This window comes from Notolabrus celidotus, chromosome 12 (assembly GCF_009762535.1).
Source record: "Notolabrus celidotus isolate fNotCel1 chromosome 12, fNotCel1.pri, whole genome shotgun sequence".
NCBI lineage: Eukaryota > Metazoa > Chordata > Actinopteri > Labriformes > Labridae > Notolabrus > Notolabrus celidotus.
Window position 1 is genome coordinate 32,962,887 of NC_048283.1, and position 22,011 is coordinate 32,984,897.

Sequence of the window (22,011 nt, forward strand, 5' to 3'; positions counted from 1 at the left end):
GTTTGTCTCTTCCCAACGACACACCCAAACAGCTAATCAGTGTGTGGCAGGCAGAGGAACACGTATGTATAGAGATAGAGTTTACACTTAGACCAAGAAAATTGCATCGGTTGGAGTTTGTTGAAATTAGCTAAAGTATGTGATGGAGCTGACCCCGTCTGGAGCGCTGATAGGCTGTCTTACATTCCTGTTCTCCAGCTGCTTTCTCAACAAAGGGGCTGAGCTGACCATCACCTGTGAGTGACACACTTACTATTGAGTACCTCATGCAAACCCTGCTTCAAAAACACTGAATGATCCCTTCAAGTGTCCAGACTAGGGATGTAAATTTCAAGTATTTTCTGTGATCGATCTTTGGAAATGTTAACTATCAATTATCCATTAATCATTAAAAAAAACCTGAAAGGTTTTTCATGTCGAAAACATGCCAAATGTGTTTTTTCCCTTGAATCAAATTTTCCTTCACAACACAATGTATATAACTGACAGTATTGAATATCTACGGATCATATTGTCGTATGTTCAAAGTGTTAACACTCTGAATATCAATATGTGGAGCAGGCTCATAATCTCTGCAGACACACAGTTATAAAAGTGAAGGCTCAGACTTCAACAAGGGAACTGAACAGAAACATATTCAGACTCACAGTGTCCAGTTTTCTGTCTACTCGTTCTTATTGAGAAAAATAAGCATGTGAACGTGGTCAGGTGTCAGCCGGGAGCGCAACTGGGTCAGAATCAGTCTGGCTGTGGGAAAAAAAGCGCTCGTGGAGACCTGTCACTCAGCCGCAGCCCCCAGCTGAGCGTCTCCGCTGTGTTCAACACCTTCAGTCAGCTGATCACATGAAACATGCTTCAAACTTAAAACACCTCCCTGATAGATGAACTAAACATGAGACCACATGATGTTTGTTCCACGTGCTGGAAAATCCAAACACAAAAATGTGTTCCAGTAAGTTCTTATATCGATTAATTGTTGACATCCCTAGTTCAGACTCAATAACTGCTCATTAAAAGTAGTCTGAACTGAAAAAACCAAGCAATAAGAGTAACAAACAGAGCATAAACACTTTAGACTAGTGGTGTGTTTCTAATTTAGTTCCTTTTAGCGATGTTTCAGTGGTAAAATCTAGTTGTCCTCTAAAGCTGACATGTACTTCTTCTTCGGGAAATACTTTTTCAATATCCCTCTTTTGGAAAACGTTGTTTGGTTTAATAACTTGAAAATTGTAAAAGTTCTCATGCTTCTCATAAAAGAATAATAATAAATCCAATTACTGAAATGCCTCCCTCTACTCCTCATGTAGCACCCGGATCTCATAACCTTATTCTAACATGGAATATGCTCTAAGAGAGAAAGAGAGAGGGAGCAAAATGAGAGAGCATTTATAGGTTTACCCGGAGCCGTAGGTGTTGGCTGAGTGTTTCATATGAAAACAGAGAGGAACTTGAACTCATTTGGTTCACTGGCCAAACTCCTGACAGACACACTAAAATAAAGCCCCAGAGCAGGGAGTCTGAACCCTCAGGCCCAATAATATAACAATCTCAAGCAGAAGAGGAAAAAATCAACTCTACTCTTCTCAGCCAATCACTTTTAACTTTCTTGCAAATACATCTGCTGGCACAAGAGGATGATGAAAGTCAGAGATTGGAACTTTACAATTTAGGAAATCAAATAGGCTGGGTTGGTAGTGAGTTGATGCATGCAAAGAATTTCAAGTATCTCAGGGTCTTGTTCATGACTTGGGTCAAAGCTTGATATGGACGTGTAGATTTGCAGTGTCAGAAGTGTTGGGCAATGTACCGGACTGAAGAGGTGAAGGAGGAGTTAAGCCAGAAGACAAAGTTCTCAAAATAGGTGTCCGGCTATATTCTACCATCACCCGTGGTAATGAATTTTGGGTAGTGACCAAAAGGAAGAAATTTTAGATGCAAGCACCTGAAATTAGTTTCACAACAGGGTTCTCCAGCCCTGTGCTCTCACTCCAGGCCACTTGATAAGGATGATTCTTGGGCTTCTTGGGATTCTTGTGAGCACATCAAAGAAGGTGACCCCATGGTAGAACATCCAGAACACAGAGGGCCCGATTCATGAAATGATTGCAGGATTCTAAATCAACATACAGCTGAACCACACAATGCCACAAGATACCATCCGTCATCTGTGTTTGTTTACATCTGGGTTATAGAGCATTGCAGTATTATGGGAGTAGTCATTATCAATCAATCCATCTTTATTTGTATAGTGCCAAATCACAACAAACGTTATCTCAAGACGCTTTTACAAACAGAGCAGGTCTAGACCACTCTGTTAAATTATGAACAGAGATCCAACACCAAGACAGGATAAGACTCAGTCTGACCCCACCTTAATCCACCATGAGCATTGCACCACACAGTATTTAGCTAGTTACAGCGGAGAGGAAAAACTTCCTTTAACAGGCAGAAACCTCGAGCAGAACCAGACTCATGTTAGACAGACATCTGCCTCTAACCGAGTTGGGTCTAGAAAGAGGGATAGAGGAGAATAAGAGAGAGAGGGAGCGGTGATAGTGATGAGACGAGTAGTAGTAGCTGTTGCTGCTGGAGTCCAGCACGTCCGTATCAGCTGGAGTCTGGATCGTCCACAGCAGGAGGACGTCTACGGCAGCTCAGAGGAACCTACGAGACAAGGGAGCTCAGGGACTCAGGGAAAGTAAGAGATGAGGGGGTTGGGGGGAAGGGGGTGAGATATGATCCCAGTGTGTCAGTGCACCAGTTACCCCGGCAGTCTAAGCCTATAGCAGCATAACTAAGAGCTGGTCCAAGCCTGATCCAGCTCTAACTATAAGCTTTATCAAAAAGGAAAGTTTGAAGCCTACTCTTTAAAGTAGAGAGGGTGTCTGCCTCCCAGACCCTGACTATCAACCAGAGCTTCAGCTCCAGCTAGTGATGGGTAGTTGCCCTTTAGCTCAGACACAACTGGCATTTACAACCTATAATAGTAGATATAACAGTCATTTGATTGTAGCTTTGGTGCAGACTAGCAAGAATAACAATGTGGAATCCTTTAGTCGACTTAACAAACACATCCTGAGTAATGCACAACAATGGATTTTTTTGTCATTTCTGCCTAACAGATATTTTCACTATAGATAGATGATGTGTTTATCCTGTGCACTCATATGACCCACTGCTCAGTTGTCTGTTAGCACAGGTGTGAGGAGTTGGCTTCCTATGAGAATAATGTGCCTCCCGAGTACTCAGTGTCACATGTTTCATCTTGAGGAGGCAGCTTGCTAACTTTCAGTCAGAAGTTCTTTGACCCCTGCATTCTCCCTGTGAAGACCCCTTGTGTACTAGATGTTAATCTTATTCAAAAATAGACTGCTAAAATGACCAAACATTACTGGTACCAAATATCAAAACTTCATTTTGCAGATGATACTCTGTTCTATGTTGTAGCATCGGAACCTTTGAGATTGATGTGCACACAGAAACTTTTCAGATGTATCTTTCCTTTTGCAGTTTTAACCAGCTGTAATTTCATCCCTCTTTCATGACTCAGAGAAAATTGGAGGAGAAAGACTTCTTGTTCTCTGGTGAAAAGCCTTTTATTTTCTTCCCTTTAACCCTGCTAAGATTCAAACTGCTGTATCCCTATGCTGAGTGAATTTTGACTCTAACTGCTCCTGATGTGTGGCAAGTTAATCTGAATCCCACTCGTACAAACTGCTCAAAGAACAACATCTTGTATTGTCACGTAGCATCAGATCTCGGGGAGAGACCTACTTTGATGTGATCACTGCCACAGTCATGACTCTCTAATCCAGTTTCCCATTTGACCCTTTTTCTCAGCTGTGCTCTGCGTGTCAAGTTCACTAAACGCTCCACATCCACCCCCCATACAGGGATATTTTATTGAGTTGGAAGCTAATTGCTGGGTCACTGAATATTATTTGTGAGTTGACACAGGCAACTGGTAAGCAAGAGCTCAAAGGTGCAGTGGTTAAATGAAGGTGAGGGGTTCTGGGGAGACGCGATCAGAGCTGCCGTGTGCTCCTGGTTACCAAAGAGGTCTGGAACGTGGCATTACGTCTCTGTTATCATGAGCTTTTAAACACAGGCTCTGAAATCACTTAGAGAACAGCTGCTTATTATTACACCAGAGTTTGTCTGTGTGATCTTATCTCATTCAAGAATTTTTGTGGACTGCCTGGGTATAGGAAAACAAGAACTAGACAAGCGAGAGGCTTATATACTCAGCCACTTGCTGGTCGCAAACTCACTGTCAGCACTGGGCTCCTGAAGCATGTGAGAAAGAGAGCAATGGATGGAGACAAGGGATGAATACACTTTTTACAATGTGATATTGCAGTATTAAGCACCTTGACACCAGGAGAGCCATACAGATAGATTGACTGATACAGAGTTGTAGTAAAGTTGAGTATGTACCAGTTTGTAAAAAATGCTTGAAAAAAATAATTTCTTATGTATGAAAATGTTCTGATAGAGTTAAGAGAGACAGGTCACAGGATTCTTCACCTTCTTTGGCAAAGTCCAGTTCTTTACCTACTTTGACTCTGACTTACCTTGACCTAATGTTTATCACCTAACCCAAACCAACCACGCTTAAACTAAACTAAACTAAACTAAAAGTTTTCTGAAATGACAAAATTGATGATGCGTTCGAATTGGCCAAATAAAAATTCTTGGAGTGAAATCTCGCGGTCAGCTCCTTGTCTTAGCTCATCACCATGGGCCCTTTTGAAACGATCTAAAACACGCAATCTTAGGCGCATGGCGCAAAAGTGAATAGGCCACATTTAGCTAGTCAGCAGCACACAATCTAGGCGCTTAGTAAGACATATGAAAGATATTGAATTAGCCCCTTGATTATTCATAGGTGTGTTTGGGATTAACACATAGACTGTATAAAATATGGGTGTAGTATCCGTGACGTCACCCATCTGTTTCTGAAGCGCTGTTTTGAAGACAATCGGCGGCGGCGGCCATATTGCTGCTGTCGAGCGATTGTGACTTAAAGAGGCGGGCTTTGAGCCTCCTAGCCAACAGCTACAGTGTTCCCGCCTGTCAATCAAGTCAGCTGTACCTCTCATTGGAAGACTCGTAATCTCAAAATCTTTGAAATGACTAAGTAAGTGTGTGCCGATTAAGAAATGAGCTATCCAGACTACACTCGTCTTTTGAACCAGGCTGTAAACATGTTTATTTCTGCTGTAAAGATCGTCTTCTTTGAATTGATGTGTATGTGGTTTCTGATACTTCTGTAGCCAGCATCAAGCGGACACTCAATGAACTGCAGTTTTTAGCACTTCCGCATTGGACTCATATTTGTAGGTTGCTGCTTGGATTAACATGAATCAAACAAATTGGTGTGTTCTCTCTGACGCTCTTCAAGAGCAAGGTGCACCTGCAGGCAGGCATGCTGCTGTTTAAGGGTAGATTTCCTCCTTTCTTATTGAGTACACTGGGCTACAGCCGGCACATTTAACGTCTTCCCCCATTGTGCCCCTGCAAATGCAGAAAACACACACATATAGCTCACTGTGTGACTTATGTTGATGCTTGGGGTTTTTATTTAGGGGGAACCCTAAACAAGTTCCAAGACAGATGACTACTCATGCACACAAACCCATTAACAAGCACCAGTTAACTCTACACAACAAGGCCCCTTACTGGTCAGGAGATTCAAATCAGGAAACTTTTAGAGGCCACAGTGATTACAACCACACCACCACGCTGCCCAAGAGATGAAGGAAGATAAAAGCAATCTCTAAATATCTCCCAGCATATAAACCATAAACCCAACATATTACACTTTGTTGTAATGACACAGTACATAATATCATTGAGCAATACAATTATTGGCAAATAAACAAAGATATCTGCAATTGTATCCGGTTTCAGAAACTTGAGTTTGAAGGTAACCGCCTAATATTGAATGTTGAACCAAATGACAAGAACCCGCCCATTCCTCAGTTTGTCATCCTTGTTTATTGGCCCTACCATAGATGACCTACCAAAGTCTCATGACCAATTGGAAACCTGGGCCTCAGCTGACAGATTAAATTAAAGGCTTTACTTTTCTGGGATTCCCTACACTGCAGAGAAAATAAGAGCCCCAACAATGGTAACTTTACATACCTCAACATAACAAGAAGAATTTACAGCTACTCATCAGCTGGATTCCAAGAGGCCCAACACATGGAGGCCACAGCGTTAACAAGATGTATCTCTTAGCAGTGCCTTCTTGTTGCATAATAGCATTTTGTATGTTCATATATAATGTTCCAAGGTCTCTGCTCTGCAAGGCTTCTTTCAGCAGCTAATGGATGGCTTGATATGAGCCATAAACCATATGTAGGAACTCCAGCGTTATCCACAGGGGTTCTTATCAGCCGCCCAGAAGAGGCCCCACACCAGTGTCTGTGGGTGTCAACCCACTGCTCTGCAGGGAAGATTTGTAGCAACGGTCACACAGTGTGCTGCTTTATGTACAGCCAAATCTGTGTGAATGCTGTGCAGTCATGCTCTCGCCTCAGTCACATTTCAGAAGACCTCTGTTTTTACATACATTCCCAAGCCAAAGCATATTCTGTCATTTTCTTTATCACAAGCAAGCTTTCTGGCTAAAAGAATTATGAGCTGAAAGGCTACTATCAGAGCTGTCCTTTAACAGAAATAAGTGTTGAGAGGGTCAGCAGGGGAGCAATGCTGCATTCAAAACTTCCTCCCTCAGGGTGTATTATAGACCCCCCACTGCTACACACTGTTACACACATTCTAGCCACCAACCCAGTTGCCTTGCCTCAACGCAGTAGGCTTTAAAAACCCCAGCTGCATGCTGCCAACCAACAACCAGTGTGATCAAGGCTTGAGATTGCCAATATCCTGGAAATGTGGTTTAAATATCACAGCTCAATCAGTGCCAGCGTAACGTGCCACTGGGGGCTCTTCTGTCAAAAGTAATTTTTTTGGATTGCTAATTGTGAATTCTCTTTTATTGCATTTGTCAGACTCAGGAAATCTGTTACAAAATCCCATTGTTGTATTTCTCACTGCTTTGTCACTTCTTATTAGAGCTGGAAGTGGTGGGTTGATTGGGTGCATCTTTTCCAAGATCGTTTTAGTTTTTAAAGATCTCATGGGAATTTGTAAGGTTGGAGATGGAGAACAGCCATGCTCTATGGACCCCTGCCCAGTCGGTACCAATGGTGCGTAAAGAAACTAATATGGGTTTTGTAACCTTAAGTTGGCGGCGCTGGCAGTTCTTTCTCCTGCTCTGCCTCTCCACACCTCTCATTCAAGTTCTGTCCTGTGCTAAATCTGAGCTTGTGGGTATTTCCATTGCACAGTCTGACCAACAAAAAGACCAGTTGCTCTTGGCCCTTACACTGTCCCGAGGTACATTTAATCATCACAGCTCTACTAACTGCGCCTCTAGATTTTCCAGACAATACAATGGACACACCAAACTGAGCCCTTCTCCCATGACATCGCAGGCGGACATGAGTGGAATCGGGTTTGCGTACTGAAGTGTGATTGGAATAGGCTGTCTAAGCTTGACCACTGTCTGAATCTCACGCTGTCTGTGTTTATGCTGGAGCTGGCTGAGCACTTACAGGAGCAGATCCTGGTCCATCACAGACCGTATTCCTCGGGTTGAAGTAGCCAGGAGGATTGCTGACACATCTGTCATCCCCGTTCTCTTTCTGGTAGATGCTGATTGACAGGAACACCACCTCTGCTTCAGCTAGCACCACACCGACATGCAGAAGAGCACCCAAGTGGAAAAAAAAACAGCATGAAGAGAGATGGGAAGAACATGGCAGCTCTGGCCTTTGTCATGAACTTCTGCCATACGGAGCTCCACACGACATGGCTGGGTGGCAGCGAGCAAGCCAAAGCTTCCATGTCAGCCAAACCCAGGGCCTAGAGAGTAGGTCAGAGCTGTACGACTCAACTTGGAGGCTAGGGATGGAAAAACAGGGCTTGTTTTCCCCTTCACACTGCCAGGTCTTTTATGACATGGACACTCCTGCTGCGCAATATCGGGTCTGGTTAGCTTTCTGTAGGAAGTATGGATTCTCAGTAGACATCCCAACTCCGGCTCAGGTAATGTTAATGAACCCACCTGACACATGAGAGATTCATCAATCTTCAGGAAGATTTTAACACCTTTTCTTTACACAGCGAATATTCATGTAAATAAACAGAGTGATTACATGTGGCGCTGTCAGCCTGTGGAGGAACAGCAGTTGACTGAAGCTGACATGTGGCTTTCAGTGTCCATGATAAAATCGCTCGGTTTCTTATCCAGACCACAGCAGAGGGATCGTCCTCTGCCAAGCATGTGCCATTAGGTCACACGTAGCGCTCTGTGACTCATCTCCTCACTTCAAATGCACTTGACGTATAAACCACATAAAATTTAAGTGAAGAATCAAACAAACATCTGAAGAGTGCAATAGCGATACACGGTGCAGCGCTGACAACATCTCTCCAACTTGTGCTCCCTTAGCCAACTTTTGAGATTCCTCTCAGAGCTGCAACACACAGCTTTTCCTCCTGTGTTCATAATATAACTCATGTCCAGAACCAGCCTTGTAGATAATGATGATAATACGTTTAAGTCCCAGGAACACCGGGCCTTCAATGGGATCTGATGACCTCATTATTTCTCATTAGTCTCCCTGAGGCACCTAGATGAAGACTTTAAAGGTGGTCCAGAGGTTAATCCTGCGTGAAGAATGAACTCGCTCCCCTGTATCTGTTTCTGGAGCTGCCGGACAAGCTGCCTGACTACTGACTCGGCCACAGATCAGTGTGGGAGCATCTCCTGTGTCACAGATAGCTCACACTATCCCAGATAGCCTTTTGCCGGTAACTGGACGGAGGGATAAATGTCTGTCATGGTGATCCCTTCCGACCCACCTCGTTCCTGATGACCTTTGACCCTCCAGCTTTGCCTCCCTACATTCTAGCTCCCATGAAGCTGCCTTGATGTGTCGTCCACCTCATCCATCTCACAGGGGGATATTAGTCCTTATCTTCTGTTTAGAAAACAAGGTCCCAAGCATTTGCAACCATCGCCTCACCACATCTGAAACCAACAGCCATGTTTTAATCAGAAACCTTGTCAAGTGTCACCGCTGCTGCAGGGATACAGTATTTCACACATCTGTGTTTCGCGTATTTACTGTCAATAACTGAGGATTGCACAACAACCAGAGCGCTTGAGAGTACTGCCAGATGTTCTCCCCCCCCCCCTCTTACTCTTTTATTTTTGTGTTTGGGAGCTAAAAGTCTCTCAGGTGATGACAGGCCTGGGAAGTGAGTAGGGTAAGAGACAGCTTTGTGCTTTCCAATTAGCTTAGTGATTTATTAGCCAGGGGCTTGTCGTGTATCAAACTTAAGCCTGACTGATTCAGTCTTCCACAGAAGAGCAGAGGTTGAGAGGTAGAGCTACGAAAAGACAGCAAAACACACTTGTGGCTCCTTGAAACGTACGCATTCCAGACAAATCTCTGCAGCACCGCGTAACTGCGGATATTCAAGACATGTGCTAAGATATGAGATAAAATGCAACAACAGTAACACGGTTAAGTAACATCAGATGATAGAAGTGATAGCAGGAAAAAAGGATATGAGAACACAGGAAATTACAAAAGAGATCAGTGATTTATGGTCAGTGTATGCATGTTTTTTAGAGTACAGCGTCATTGCACTATCTACAGCCATATCTGACTGGTATGTGTGTTTGTGCATATGTCTCTGTGTGTGTGTGTGTGTGCATGTCCATGGTTTGTTTAGACTGGTCGGGAAAGCGTGAGACCAGAGTGAGTGGGCAGAGGCCATACTTTAGGGTTCAAAGTAAAGCGGGGAGGGACCCCCTCGTTTTGGAGGAATGCTGAGGAGGAGGCCTGATGGTTAGCTGGAGATGGTGTAATTAAGGGGTGTGATTGTGAGAACCTTCCCTTCCTCAGGCCCTGCAAGGGTCACAGATTAAACAGCAGCCCTTAGCCTCCATCGCACTCACATTTGGAAAATCACAGTAACACAGATTTATGTGTGAAGAAATGTTCATGTAGTAATGGATGGTTGTGTCAGTGTGTGAGACACAATCAGTGGAGCAGATGACATCATACCTGCGGACCTTACAGATTGTGATCCTCGACAGTGGAAGCATATTGGGCAATAGGGCCTCATAGAGCTTCAGAGAAGCATCATAAATTAGACAGCTCGAGGAGGCTCCTTCTAATCATGTGGGCCTGTGTGTCGCCCTGTTTGTGTGGTGGTTGTAATTTCTGTCTGACTTGCTATTTGCAGAGTAAGGGCTTGATGACACATTGCCGTGCACTTCTTTGCAAGCGAGGCTGCGTATGACATGAGCAGGAGCTGGGTGTGTCGTGGGAGGATAAGGGTGCTGTTGTGTTTGCTGACTAAATGCATTAGCATTTGACACAAAATGCTGTTGCCCCCCCTCCACATGCCTCCCTCTCTCTGGTTCACCTTCCCCCTTTGTGTCATAGCCAAAACTTCAATTCAACACACAGCTGGCTAGCATTGTCAACTTGAGCCTTTGTTCACACTTTAATGAAAACCTGACTTTTCAATAATTCTTAGTTATGGAAAGAGACAAATTGGATCGGTGTGGAGTGGTAAAATAACATATTAAGAATCCTTAATGGGATGTATTCTTCCTGTTTCAGAACACCACGTTGAAAACATGTGAGCTTTTGTGTTTGTATCCAGACTGTTGGATGTCGAGGCAATCTGTTGAAAGAGGCCAGCGTGACATAATTTCTCATCGTCTCTGTTGTTGTGTTTTCACACTGTTGATTTGTTCACTCCAAACAAGAGCAGGAAGATGAAAGAAAAATCTCTTTGAGGCAAAACAAGTTTTTCTGAAATACACTTGAGCCCCGGAGAGAAATGATTCACAGGGCATCCACTTTTTTTTCTTCTTTTTTTGATTTGTGGGAGAGACGGTATAATCCTTTCAAGAACCCCTTCCCCAAACCCCTCAGCTCTCGATCAACTCCAGATGAGAGGGTTGCTCAGACCCTGATGACTCTTCTTTTTCTCTCCCTCTTCCTCCAGGGTGCCGGATAGACAACTGTGAGTCCTGCTTCAGCAAAGACTTCTGCACCAAGTGCAAGTCAGGTTTTTACCTACACAAAGGGCGCTGCTTTGATAAGTGCCCTGAGGGCTTTGCCCCGCTGGAGGAAACCATGGAGTGTGGAGGTATGTACAGCAACACAGACATGTATTCCCATAAAAAAATCAAGTTTTGAGAGACCTTTCTTTACCTGCACACAGTTTTTATAACCTCTCAGCTGACCTGTTTATTTTGGACCCAAAAACAAGCAGTTCATCTGGGACCACACACAAAGAGGTTATAGCATCCCAGTAAAGCTCTTTCACCCTGTGTTATAGTTTGACCCAGGGTCTCTGAGCTGCCTCTAAATTGCACTCTGTTGTGTTTTCACTGCACGTCATCGTCTCTGTGTGTCTCTGCAGAGGGCTGCGAGGTGGGCCAGTGGAGCGAGTGGGGAGCGTGCACCAGGAGAAACAAAACCTGTGGCTATAAGTGGGGTCTGGAGACCCGGACGCGGCATATTGTAAAGAAACCACCCAAGGACACAATACCCTGTCCCACCATTGCTGAGTCCAGGATGTGCAAAATGGCCATGAGGCACTGCAGGAGAGGTAAGGATGTCATACAGCCATGTGTTGATATGTGTGAGAGAGATATTGTGTCAGACGGTCCAGACTCCATCCATGTTCACTTTGCACTGCTCTGGTGGATATTAAAGAAAACAGCCCACTTACCCCATAGGGGAACTCTTCCCCCCTCTCAGACTTCCACCTGTTTCATGTAACCCTCGTACCTTGCACTCAGTCTTTGTTTTTTCACCGTCTGCGTTTTTGAGGTGCACAGTGGCGTTTCCTTGCATGAAATATCAGTATTTTTCCATGGCTGTCTTGTTTGAGCCAGCTATTTTTCTGAGGTATATTTTTCCCCCCTCTCTCCCATCTCTCTTCCTCTCCTCAGTGGAATTCTTCAAAGTACAAACTGCAGGTTTCCTCAATGGCCTTCTGTGTTTCCTCCCGTCAGCTTGAGAGATATTTGCGGTGCACGCAGCATGTATGTCAGGCCATTAAATGAGCAGTCAAATCTGGAATTTCTCTGTGTTTGAATACAGCTAAGGGAAATATTTTTTTTCAGAGAGTAAACCATTTTCCTCAGATGGTCCAAACACACCATTTGGGGTGATGGTCTCAGTTAGCAGCGCTTTTAAAATAAATGTCTTTTCCCTTAATGCACTTTTACGTCTCTCGTAAACTTTGGATTAGGGCAGGCCAAGTGTAAATATTTAATTCACCAAATAAGGAAGCAATTACAGTGGCAGATATCATTCAGGCTGTCAAAAGAAGAAAAACATTGTTGAACAGAAAGAGGAAAATATTCAAACCTTGAGGATTTTTCTCCATTTTTGGCATGGACTGTTGACTGGGAGGATGGTTTTGTAAAGTGGTGAAAGAGTAAATAAACTTGAAACAAACCCTGATAGTTTCTCAAATTTCAGCACTACTCGGGCAGTCTCCGCTCTTCGGGTTGGAAACTGTGATTCCATGGCACATTTAGATCCTGAAGCTCTGACCTGTTTGTCAGGGAGAGTCTCCCCAACCCCCACGCACCTCTACGTGACTCTGCCATGCTCACTTGACCTTTTCCAAGACACTTTATGACCTCTTTTAATTAAAAGTTGGCATTGTTGCACGTAGATACAGCTGTTAATTATCCCAAGCATGAAGTCACAGATGGGAAGTTGTGTTACATTTTTAATTGAGTGTAAAGCAGAACCATTCTTCTTCAGACCTTTAAGACCTGACACCCAGATCCATCTTACTCAAAGCTACTATCCCCTGCTGATACAAACCTCTTAGTACAGTTTGTAATCCTGTGACTGAGTTACGTCCCTGTGGAAGATCAGTGGCCTTAGCTCTGTGGTTCAAGCTGCGTGTAAAAGTGTCACTTTGTGTGCATCTAAGGACTCTCTGGGCTCATGAAGTGCTGCGGTGGCCCTTTTAATAACGATATATTTCAGACTTAGGCATGTGTTGTTAATTCCCCACTGCTCGACCGCTAGTTAAAACTCCCCACTCGTCGAAAGCCAGTGAAATGCAAAACTCCTCAGTTCAAATAAATACAATGTAGAAATACAAGCTGCTGAAGTCGAATGGGATGGGATCCAGTACTGTTGCAGAGGCGACTGACTGACATTGTAAAATAATCACTTCCCGTGAGTGTTAATAAAGAGTATTTCATGGATGGAGAGGCTGCACTTTATTTTACAGGTGATCAGGAAGTGGAGATTCAAGGGGCGAGTCCAAATGGCCAAGCTCTTGTTAACAGGACCTTAAAAATGTGTATAAATTCAAGGACTGTTTAAGCTACAGGCATACAGAACTGTTAAAAATAACAGCTTGGCAACTTTAATCTTTGAATTTTCTATTGAGAAGATAATACAGAGTATACAAGAAGTGCTTGTTGTGATGACTTGGAACTTAAGACAGTCTAAAAATGAACATTTTCATCAGTTCTTTTCCACGGACACCAGACACCAATGTTTGGGATAAGCACAGGATTATATAACTGCAGACCGTAAAGATGCTGTGGATTAAATGGAGTCAGAGGAAGCAGCATGTAGGTACGCACTATTTATGGAAATGCTTATCTGATCACCCTGGCTTGCATTTCTACATATCTACGTATTTAAATTACACTGGACGTCATTGACAGATCCCTGTCTCCCAGCTTAGCTTCTACACACAAAGACAACGGCAATGATCTTCTTCTTTTCCTTCTGTGTCGGCGGAGACCTAATCCCTCTGTAAAACATACACGAGCAGGGAAAGTAAAGCCCAGATAATGTGGACAGGAGAGGCATTTTCACGGCAAACATAAAGAGTTGAGTAAACCGTGTCTGATGCGTTCCGTACAAGTTGCCGTTCAGTGTAAACACAGTATAATATTCACACTGCTGGGATTCATTTTCTGTACTGAGCAGTGTTTGCCAGTAGAGCTGTGTCCTAAAAACACACTCTGTCCCTCGAATGGTGGGGAAAAGATTGTGCGGTGCTCGTGAATAGACAAAATTTGTGGCGTTGCACTGTGACAAGAACTGTTTCCATTTGACTGTCATTCCAATGTTAAGCTTATCATTGATGCTTGGCAGAAATAAAATGAGAACTTGATCCATTTTACTCTGCTGGGTTGCACAGAGTATTTAAGGTAATATTCTCAAGAGAAGATTGGACCAAAGTGGACTATTGAATGTGGATGCATGAGTCAAAAATCTTATCAGTGCCTCAAAAGCTGCACTTTTTAGGCAACAGGATTAAACAAGAGGTGCATTTTTTATTGGAATACAAATCCTTATTGCTGTTAATCCCATTACTCAAACATCAACGCATTAGAAGACCCTCTCCTCATTATTGATATCTTTTTTATTTCCATTTTACCAAACCGTTTCAATCTGATGCCTAAACATCTCATTACACTTCAATGGAAAAGTGTTAGACAGTCTCATGAGGGATAAGGAAGTCCTGTCCTGTGGCTTGTTGGCTGGTGCGCATGCCAGGCGTCTGCATTGTACCCTGGAGACAGCTCTATCCTCTGGATCCCAGGAGTGGTGCTCTGAACGAGCTATAAACAATAAAGAGACTTTATTAATAGCTTCTCCAGCACTATCAGCATTGACAGACTGGGTTCCCCCCTCTCTCAGTCCTGGGAGCTGATGGGAGTAGAGGAGAGGAAAGGTGAGGAGAGCAATAACACTGCAGCGCCCGGCTGTTCCATATTGATGCTATTAAGGAATTCCCTGCGGAGATTTCCCAGCAACCCCTGTCATCAGATTCACTGGTTTACAAACAGACATGTGTGACAAGTTCCATTCATCTTCCTCAGCTTTTTCATTCTGCTGCCGAGCATGACCTATCAATCCATCTGTGTGTTTCCCTTTCTTTCTCTCTTGCCCACCCACCTTTCTGTAATCTTTGAACAACAGCTGCCTCGGCAATGCCACTGACATTAGATGTTGTATAAACAACTTAAAATGTTAAATCTCTCCCAACTCCCACTCTCAATGTAATCCCTGGTTTGAGATTTAAGAGGGAATAAAGTCCAACACAAACACACCATTTCAACTTGGGCTAATTTCCAACAGTTTTACAAATCGGCTTGTAGATTCTCAGACGGCACAAAAGTCTTTATGCTAGCAGGCCAAAGGGACATTTGTGCAGCTGTGCTTACTTGAACTGGAGGTGGATTCATTCAGGGGCATTTGTAGTGCAGGAGGCAGCCAAAACCCAAATTAAATCACACAAGAAGACACATTTTACTGTGTGAAGTTATGGAACAGTAAAAGCTCATAGCTCAGCAAATATTGGAACCAGTAATAGAAACATAATAACGACCTGGTTTTCCAGAACAATGCAGATCAATTGATGCTGTAAATGTTTCTTTGACTTCTTCTACAAGAAGCCATGATGACTCACAGCCACGCTGCTGACCTCATGGACTTAAAAGGGGCAAAGCAGTAAGAGGTATATCATGATTTTCTTTGGCCATTGGATTATCTACCTGCACTTGGAGAGCAACACGCCTGTGTGGGAGTATTGATCTCCCTGTGCGTGTAACCAGAGAAACCCTTTCTGCTGTAGGGCTCAACCGAGGCCAAGCCCCCCCATCCCCTCAGTCATCCGAGCGCTTGGATCCAGTCACCGCTAATACTGTCTGTCATAACTGTGTGTGCAGTTTGAGTTTATACTGTAACTGTGATAACCACCTCTTGCAGCCAGAATGCCCAGTCGATTCCCCGTGCCATCAATTTGAAACCGTGGATAAATATGGTTTGTTACACGGGCTGAGGCTGTGGTGTATTGGAGGATAAATCCACCTAGACTCAGTTCCCCACCTCTGCAGAGTGAAATCTAAAGGCTATGCAAAGGCCTTAGTGTGTGTTTAAAGGCTACTGGACATGACGGAGAGGTGGCCACTTGTTTAACATATCCCTAAAGCACCTACAGCCTGGAAAAGAAGACCAAAGTAAAACCCAGATCCGCTCTATTGACCAAGGGGATTTGGTTGACTAGTGGGAATAATGCCATGTTCTTTCTGAAGCGGGTCTGGTTCTGTGGTGAATCTACTGTGCTGTGGACCTCCTGGTTCTCACCGTCTGCGAACCATCTGCTCCCAAGTCTTTTCTCCTGTAAGAGGATGCACACAACATTGGTGTTTGCCTCAAATCCGCTCTGGAGGAAACTCAGCCGCCTTGTCTGTGGCACACACCACTCAAGACACCAAATAATTCTGGTTTCTGGGAGCCTCTCTGTAAAAGAAAGCACTTAATGCACTTGCATGCCTTTTGCTGTTTATACTAGTTGTTCCAAAATGGTTAAGGCTCTGGCGAAAGATGCCATTCACTTCTAAGCATTTTAGTTACCCACTCAGCATGATCACATATGAGCCTTGCCTGTGTTTGGCTCGGGAACCCAACATCCAAACACATCTCTGGATGTGTTTTTGTCAAATGCAGCCTTCTACCATAAGGCCAGCTTTTTTGTAAAACATATGCAAGCTTTCAACTTGCGGCTAATTGATGGAGTGTGTTCTACTTGTCCCAGCAGAAGAGCTCATGGTGCAGTTTGTCAAGCCAAACAACAAGCAAGCTCTCCACAAGTCCCCACTCTGTAGACTACCCAAGGCACTTTAGAACAGAGGTTTGCACTTCTGTTCCTTCTTGTACTTATCTTATTTTTCCCATCAATGTTTCCTGGGTTTGCTCTACGGGAAGTCTGGACTTATGGAAGAGAGAGCTGGTGCACAGATGACAAGTCCCGTTCTGATTTCTGCCACAGTGGAGTGACGGTTGGTGATTAACGGCGATCTCTGGCCCGGGTAGTATCATGGACAATCCGGATCAGTTCTTCCCGCCAGCGGGAGCAGAGTGAGGAGCGTTTTCCCAGGACAGAAGGAGAGCCCTAATTGGCAGCCGCCCTGTCATAGTGATTATGTGAGCCTCACACTGCAGCCTGTTGTGACTGGGGGAGCCATGGCTTAATCTTCATTTAATAAGGCTGCTCCATAGGGGCTGACACAGGAGCTGGTGGAAGGCCTGAGAAGTACCCAGCCTCCTTTGGACAGCATGGACGACCTGGCTCTGGACACGGGGCCTTGGCTGATGTCTTACTGGGACAACCCCCCCTCTTGCCACTACCACCCACTGCACAAGCCTGTGTCAGCCATATAGTCAATAAATAATGCCTGTTATAAAGAAGAAATCTCAGAGTACACTGTACACACTATGGAGCTGTAGGGCTGAGATGAGTCTTTTGGAACATTGCAATGTGCAGTAGTGAATAAGGGGATGGTTGAAGAGGAAAGACACATCAACCTGTCATTGACTTGGCCAAGTCTCCAGCATCCCAGTGCCAATGGCAGTTATGGTCACTGCTGTGGTCGCAGTCACAAATTAACACAAGTTCTGTTTCAGCCATCCCTATTTTACAAAACTCTGCCACAGATTATATTTCATTTTTGGTACCCGTTTTCATGCTTATGTTTCATATCTCCTCCTAACCAGAAGAAAATTGATTATCTAGGCTTGTGTCTGGACAGGCAGTCAACACATGATGTTCTCAACCCAAACTTTTGGGTGTTTTTCTCAGCCTCTCATGCAGTTCAGCTGTGATAAATCTTCCATCCTCGGAGAAAGTCATTACCAGAAGTGTCTGAGACTTCTCTGCCCTGGGTACATTCCTTGTTGGAGGGGGAGAGGACTGTGCTGGAAGCCATGGGGAGAAGGAGGAGTTGGGGGTCTCTGATTAACTTCCCACTAAGTGCCCCTGCTCTCTGACCAAAATAAATATGGCTGCTGTCACTTTGTCAGCAACTGTCTTCAGAGAGCAATATTTGAAACACCCCATGATCCTGCTGGCTTTTATATGGAGAATCCATCGTCATACCACAGGCATGAGCCATAAACATGTGGAGGCCTTTCAAAGACCAGGGGGTGGAGGGATGGTAGGAGGGAGGTGGAAGAGGAGGGGTCAGTGGTGCTCAATGGGGCTCCATACTCCACATTATTGTCATCTGGTCTTTTCCAAGCAGGAAGAAAGAGGAGGGGTGTGAGTGAAGCTTTTTTTTCACACTCTTTGGCCTAGTTGAGTTGTGGTTTTGCTGAAATGCCTTTTGTAGACTAATGTGCACACACAAGATACAGCAGTGCACGTGCATGTCTTGTGGTGTTGGGACTTGTGCGTTGATTGTAATTTATTCTAATGATTCTAATCTTGTGGATATGGATTAGTTTGTGACCTCACTTAAATGCTGAGTGCATTTGAAAACATGACCTGATGGAGTCAGTTCTAAGTTGACAACCTGGATCCTTGCACATATTGGTCAGTGTGACTTTATCAGAGAGGGAACACTTCATTGGGTGTCAGGCTTCCATTATTGTCATCTGGCAGAGGAAATGAGGCATATGGATCTACATCAACAGCCCCATCAAAAACAGGAGTACACAAACAAACAAAGTGGCAGCAAATGGGAAGGGTAAAGGAGGAGGAGGAGGAGGAAGAGGAAGAGGAAGAGGGGGAGTTACTGTACAGAAGTGGAATGTTTTCATGTTCTCATGCCCCACAAACGGGAGCTATGTCCCCCCCGCTGAGCAGTATATGGGCTGATATTGCCCATGACATGGTCCAAGCTGTAAAGCGCACCTTCAGTGAGTGCTCCCTTGATAGGCAGTTCGTGCTGACATACCCTGTGATTTTTTACAGCAGTCAAGACATGGTCTGTGTCTTTACAGGGATGGATGGCAACAGCTTGTGATGAGATCTTTGAAGTAAGGCTCATCTCATATATATGGCTTTTTTTTTTTTCTTCGGTTGTAAAATATCAGAAGAATTCCAGCCAGGATTGTCCTCATGTTGTATGACAGAAGTTGGCCCCAGACTGCAGTTGGTGATGGTTTCCTTATTTTATTTTAGAGGGTTGACCAGAAAAATGATCCAGGGAGGTGTGGAAGGATTTTACAGAGCAACTTCTGGAGTGGCAATGTAATCCTACAATGAAACATATTCACTCTGCTTTAAAACATTGTTTTAGAGGCTCTTTGGCCTCAATAAGAATACAAATCTTGGGAAACACTGAAGGTATTGGATTTTTTTTGGAACAATATGAAAATAAAGGTGCATTTCGACCCAGAGTTCCGGGGTCTTTTAGCCCCCAGAACTACTTTACCCTGAACTAAAAGGTTCCTGTGCCCCCATTGTTGTCTGTGTTTAGACTGTGGACTAAAGTCCCGGGTAGATTGTACAAATCAGGGCAGTGATGTATGGAGAGAAAAAAGAAGTAAATGCACTACACCACCAGACCAGTAGAGGGCAGTAAAACAAAGACGAATGCCATTCATCACAGACAACACCATAGAAGCAGACGGACAGGCAGGTATCATTATGAGCAACACAACAGCCTGTTAGCATGAAGAGACTCAGCTGGTGCTGTTTTAGATGGTGCTATATTTCATCACAGATGGATTCACTGAATCAACACATGAGAGGAGATAAGCGCGAGTAGCAAAGACGTTTCAACACGGCTTTAAAATCCTTTTGAACTCAAAAAGCCGTGACAGAGATCGGCCGGTGTTTTGGTTTAAACAGCGACCCTGTTAACTGGAGACTTTCAGCAGGATGCATCCCTCATAAACATCTTTAGACGATCATTAAATATCTGATGAGGATATTTTGAAATCTTAATAAAAACTAAACTAGTTTGCATTCCCAGGAACTCCCTCTGTGTTTCAACAGCTGTGTAAACTCCACAAACACTGACACGTTCAGCTGAAGGTCTCCAGTTTACAGGGTCACTTTTAAAACCGTAACACCGGGAGGAGAGACGCATTCACGGTGGGCTGAGAGAAGACTACTGTTACAAGTAAATCAAGAGAATCACAGCTTCTTCTTTTGAAAAGTACACACACATACAAAAAAGATAGAACAAATAAAAACTAATGAAAGAAAGAGAAATCAAGTGAATCACAGATTCACTGAACTAAATTTAGACCCTGGGTCCACCGGTCGAAACACATGTACTTCCTGGGTAAAGTTCTTCCGGTCGAAAAACGCCTCATGGCATAAATTGACTCTCTTTTCCTGCTACCCTGACCCAACGTGGAAGTAGGCTCCTGTATTGGTCTTCTCAAATCATATTTAGATAACCCAAGCTGTTTCTCTTTGACCGAGCTGCATCCCTGCACCTCTTCTCTGTCTGCCAGACCTCCAATCCTGCGCTGCTGCCAGTTCTCCTGTGGGTCGCAAATGTTTTCATCTCAACATCTCCACCACACCGGGCACGAGGATGCTCAGACACACACATCAACACAGTCAGAGTGTAGGACTCACGTAATAGACACCGACAAACAATAAAACAGACCTCACAGGCAGAACAAGTCACCACATTATCTACTCTTTCTCGCCCATGTTTCCATTCCCGCCTTTCCTGTCTCGCACTCCAATGACAGTTTCTCGTTGATGTATCGCGTATCACAATGCAGGGCCGTCTGAGGAACAATGTGCATGCCACAGAGGAGGATGTGCTCGCGTGGCGCATATTGTTAGAGAGAGCCGTATGCACTCGAGTCCTCCCTCTCCAGCGGTCTGGCTGGAGGAGAAAAGAAGGAGGGCGAGGAGCCGTACGGGTGAGCCTGAGAACATCTGGTGCACAGTTGCACTGGCTCAGCCACCAGAAGCCCCTCTCCTCTCCTTCTCTCTCTACCCTCCTTTCCTGTCTTTCTCCATCTCGGTGGGGCCTCCTTATAGAGACATCACAGCTTTTAATTTCAGCTGGTGATTCAGAGAGAGGCTGCGGCTTCTGACCCACTCATGACCAGGAGTGTGGACCCAGCAGACAAAACAAAACAGCAAGTATAGGCCTGCTGCCCCTTGGCTGTGTGTATGTCTGTGTGTTTTGGTGTTTTTTTCTGTTTGTGTGAGTGTGAGCGTGTGTGTGTGTGTGTGTGTGTGTGTGAGTGTGTGAACAGTGACAAATACAGGGGGGATGCAGACTAAAAGCACAGCCATTATAGTAGTAAGTAGAGGCCAGGGCCAAGCTAGAGGGCTACACCTCCATCAACACAAGAATTCAATATACTAAGGTGATGTCATTGGTTTGCAACTTTTTCCTTATGGGAAACCCGAAAAAACAGATTGTTTTATTCACCAAAGCAACTTTTTTTTTTTTTTATCCTTTATTTAACCAGAGGAGAAACCCATTGAGATCTAGACCTCTTTTACAAGGGCGACCTGGCCAAGAGGTCAGCAGCACATGTCAAAATAAACAGTGCAGTTCAATAGAATGGAGCATATATACAGACAGTGTGCAGATTTTATATAAATGTTAATATGTCATACATTTTATTTTTTTAAAATCCAGATTTTAACTTTTTTTTAACATCACTAAATTAGTAAAACAATAATAATAATAAAAATGTAGTTTTTTTTGTGGGGGTATCTCCTTCAGAATAATCTAACATGGGACATACATTAAAGGAAAGTTTTTATTCCTGTTCCCACATCTTAATCAAATGTATCATACTAAAAATGCAGCTTTATAATTTGAGAGTTCTTTTCGATCAAGATGTTCATAATTTATTGGCTTGACATTGGCTTGAATGTCTCTCTGAGGAAAATCCTGAGATATGATTGAGTGGCCGCTGTCATGAAACTCAATCCACTCCAGGTACCATATCAAATCCCTCGACATAAACGCTCCTTCCCGCTGGGTGGCAAGGTTCAGGATCGTGATCCTGACAGGCCTTGAGACATTTCTTTCAGATTAGTGAGAGCTTAAGTCTCCCTTTGATTTGATTCCTTTCTCCTTCCCCCGGCTGCATCTCTTGACAGATGCCGCAGCCGTCTGGAGTACACAAACCT

The 22,011-nt window shown here is 44.1% G+C and overlaps 1 protein-coding gene across 2 annotated transcripts in view; it reads left to right on the top strand.

Annotated features, from left to right (window-relative positions):
- The window catches only part of rspo2 (R-spondin 2), a 74,095-nt gene that overhangs the window by 37,883 nt on the left and 14,201 nt on the right, over positions 1–22,011 (top strand). For both annotated transcript variants that reach the window (XM_034698144.1, XM_034698145.1), the window contains exons 4-5: positions 11,110–11,253; positions 11,530–11,718. In XM_034698144.1, the coding sequence (XP_034554035.1) occupies positions 11,110–11,253; positions 11,530–11,718 (333 nt within the window). The remainder of the gene's footprint in view (positions 1–11,109; positions 11,254–11,529; positions 11,719–22,011) is intronic.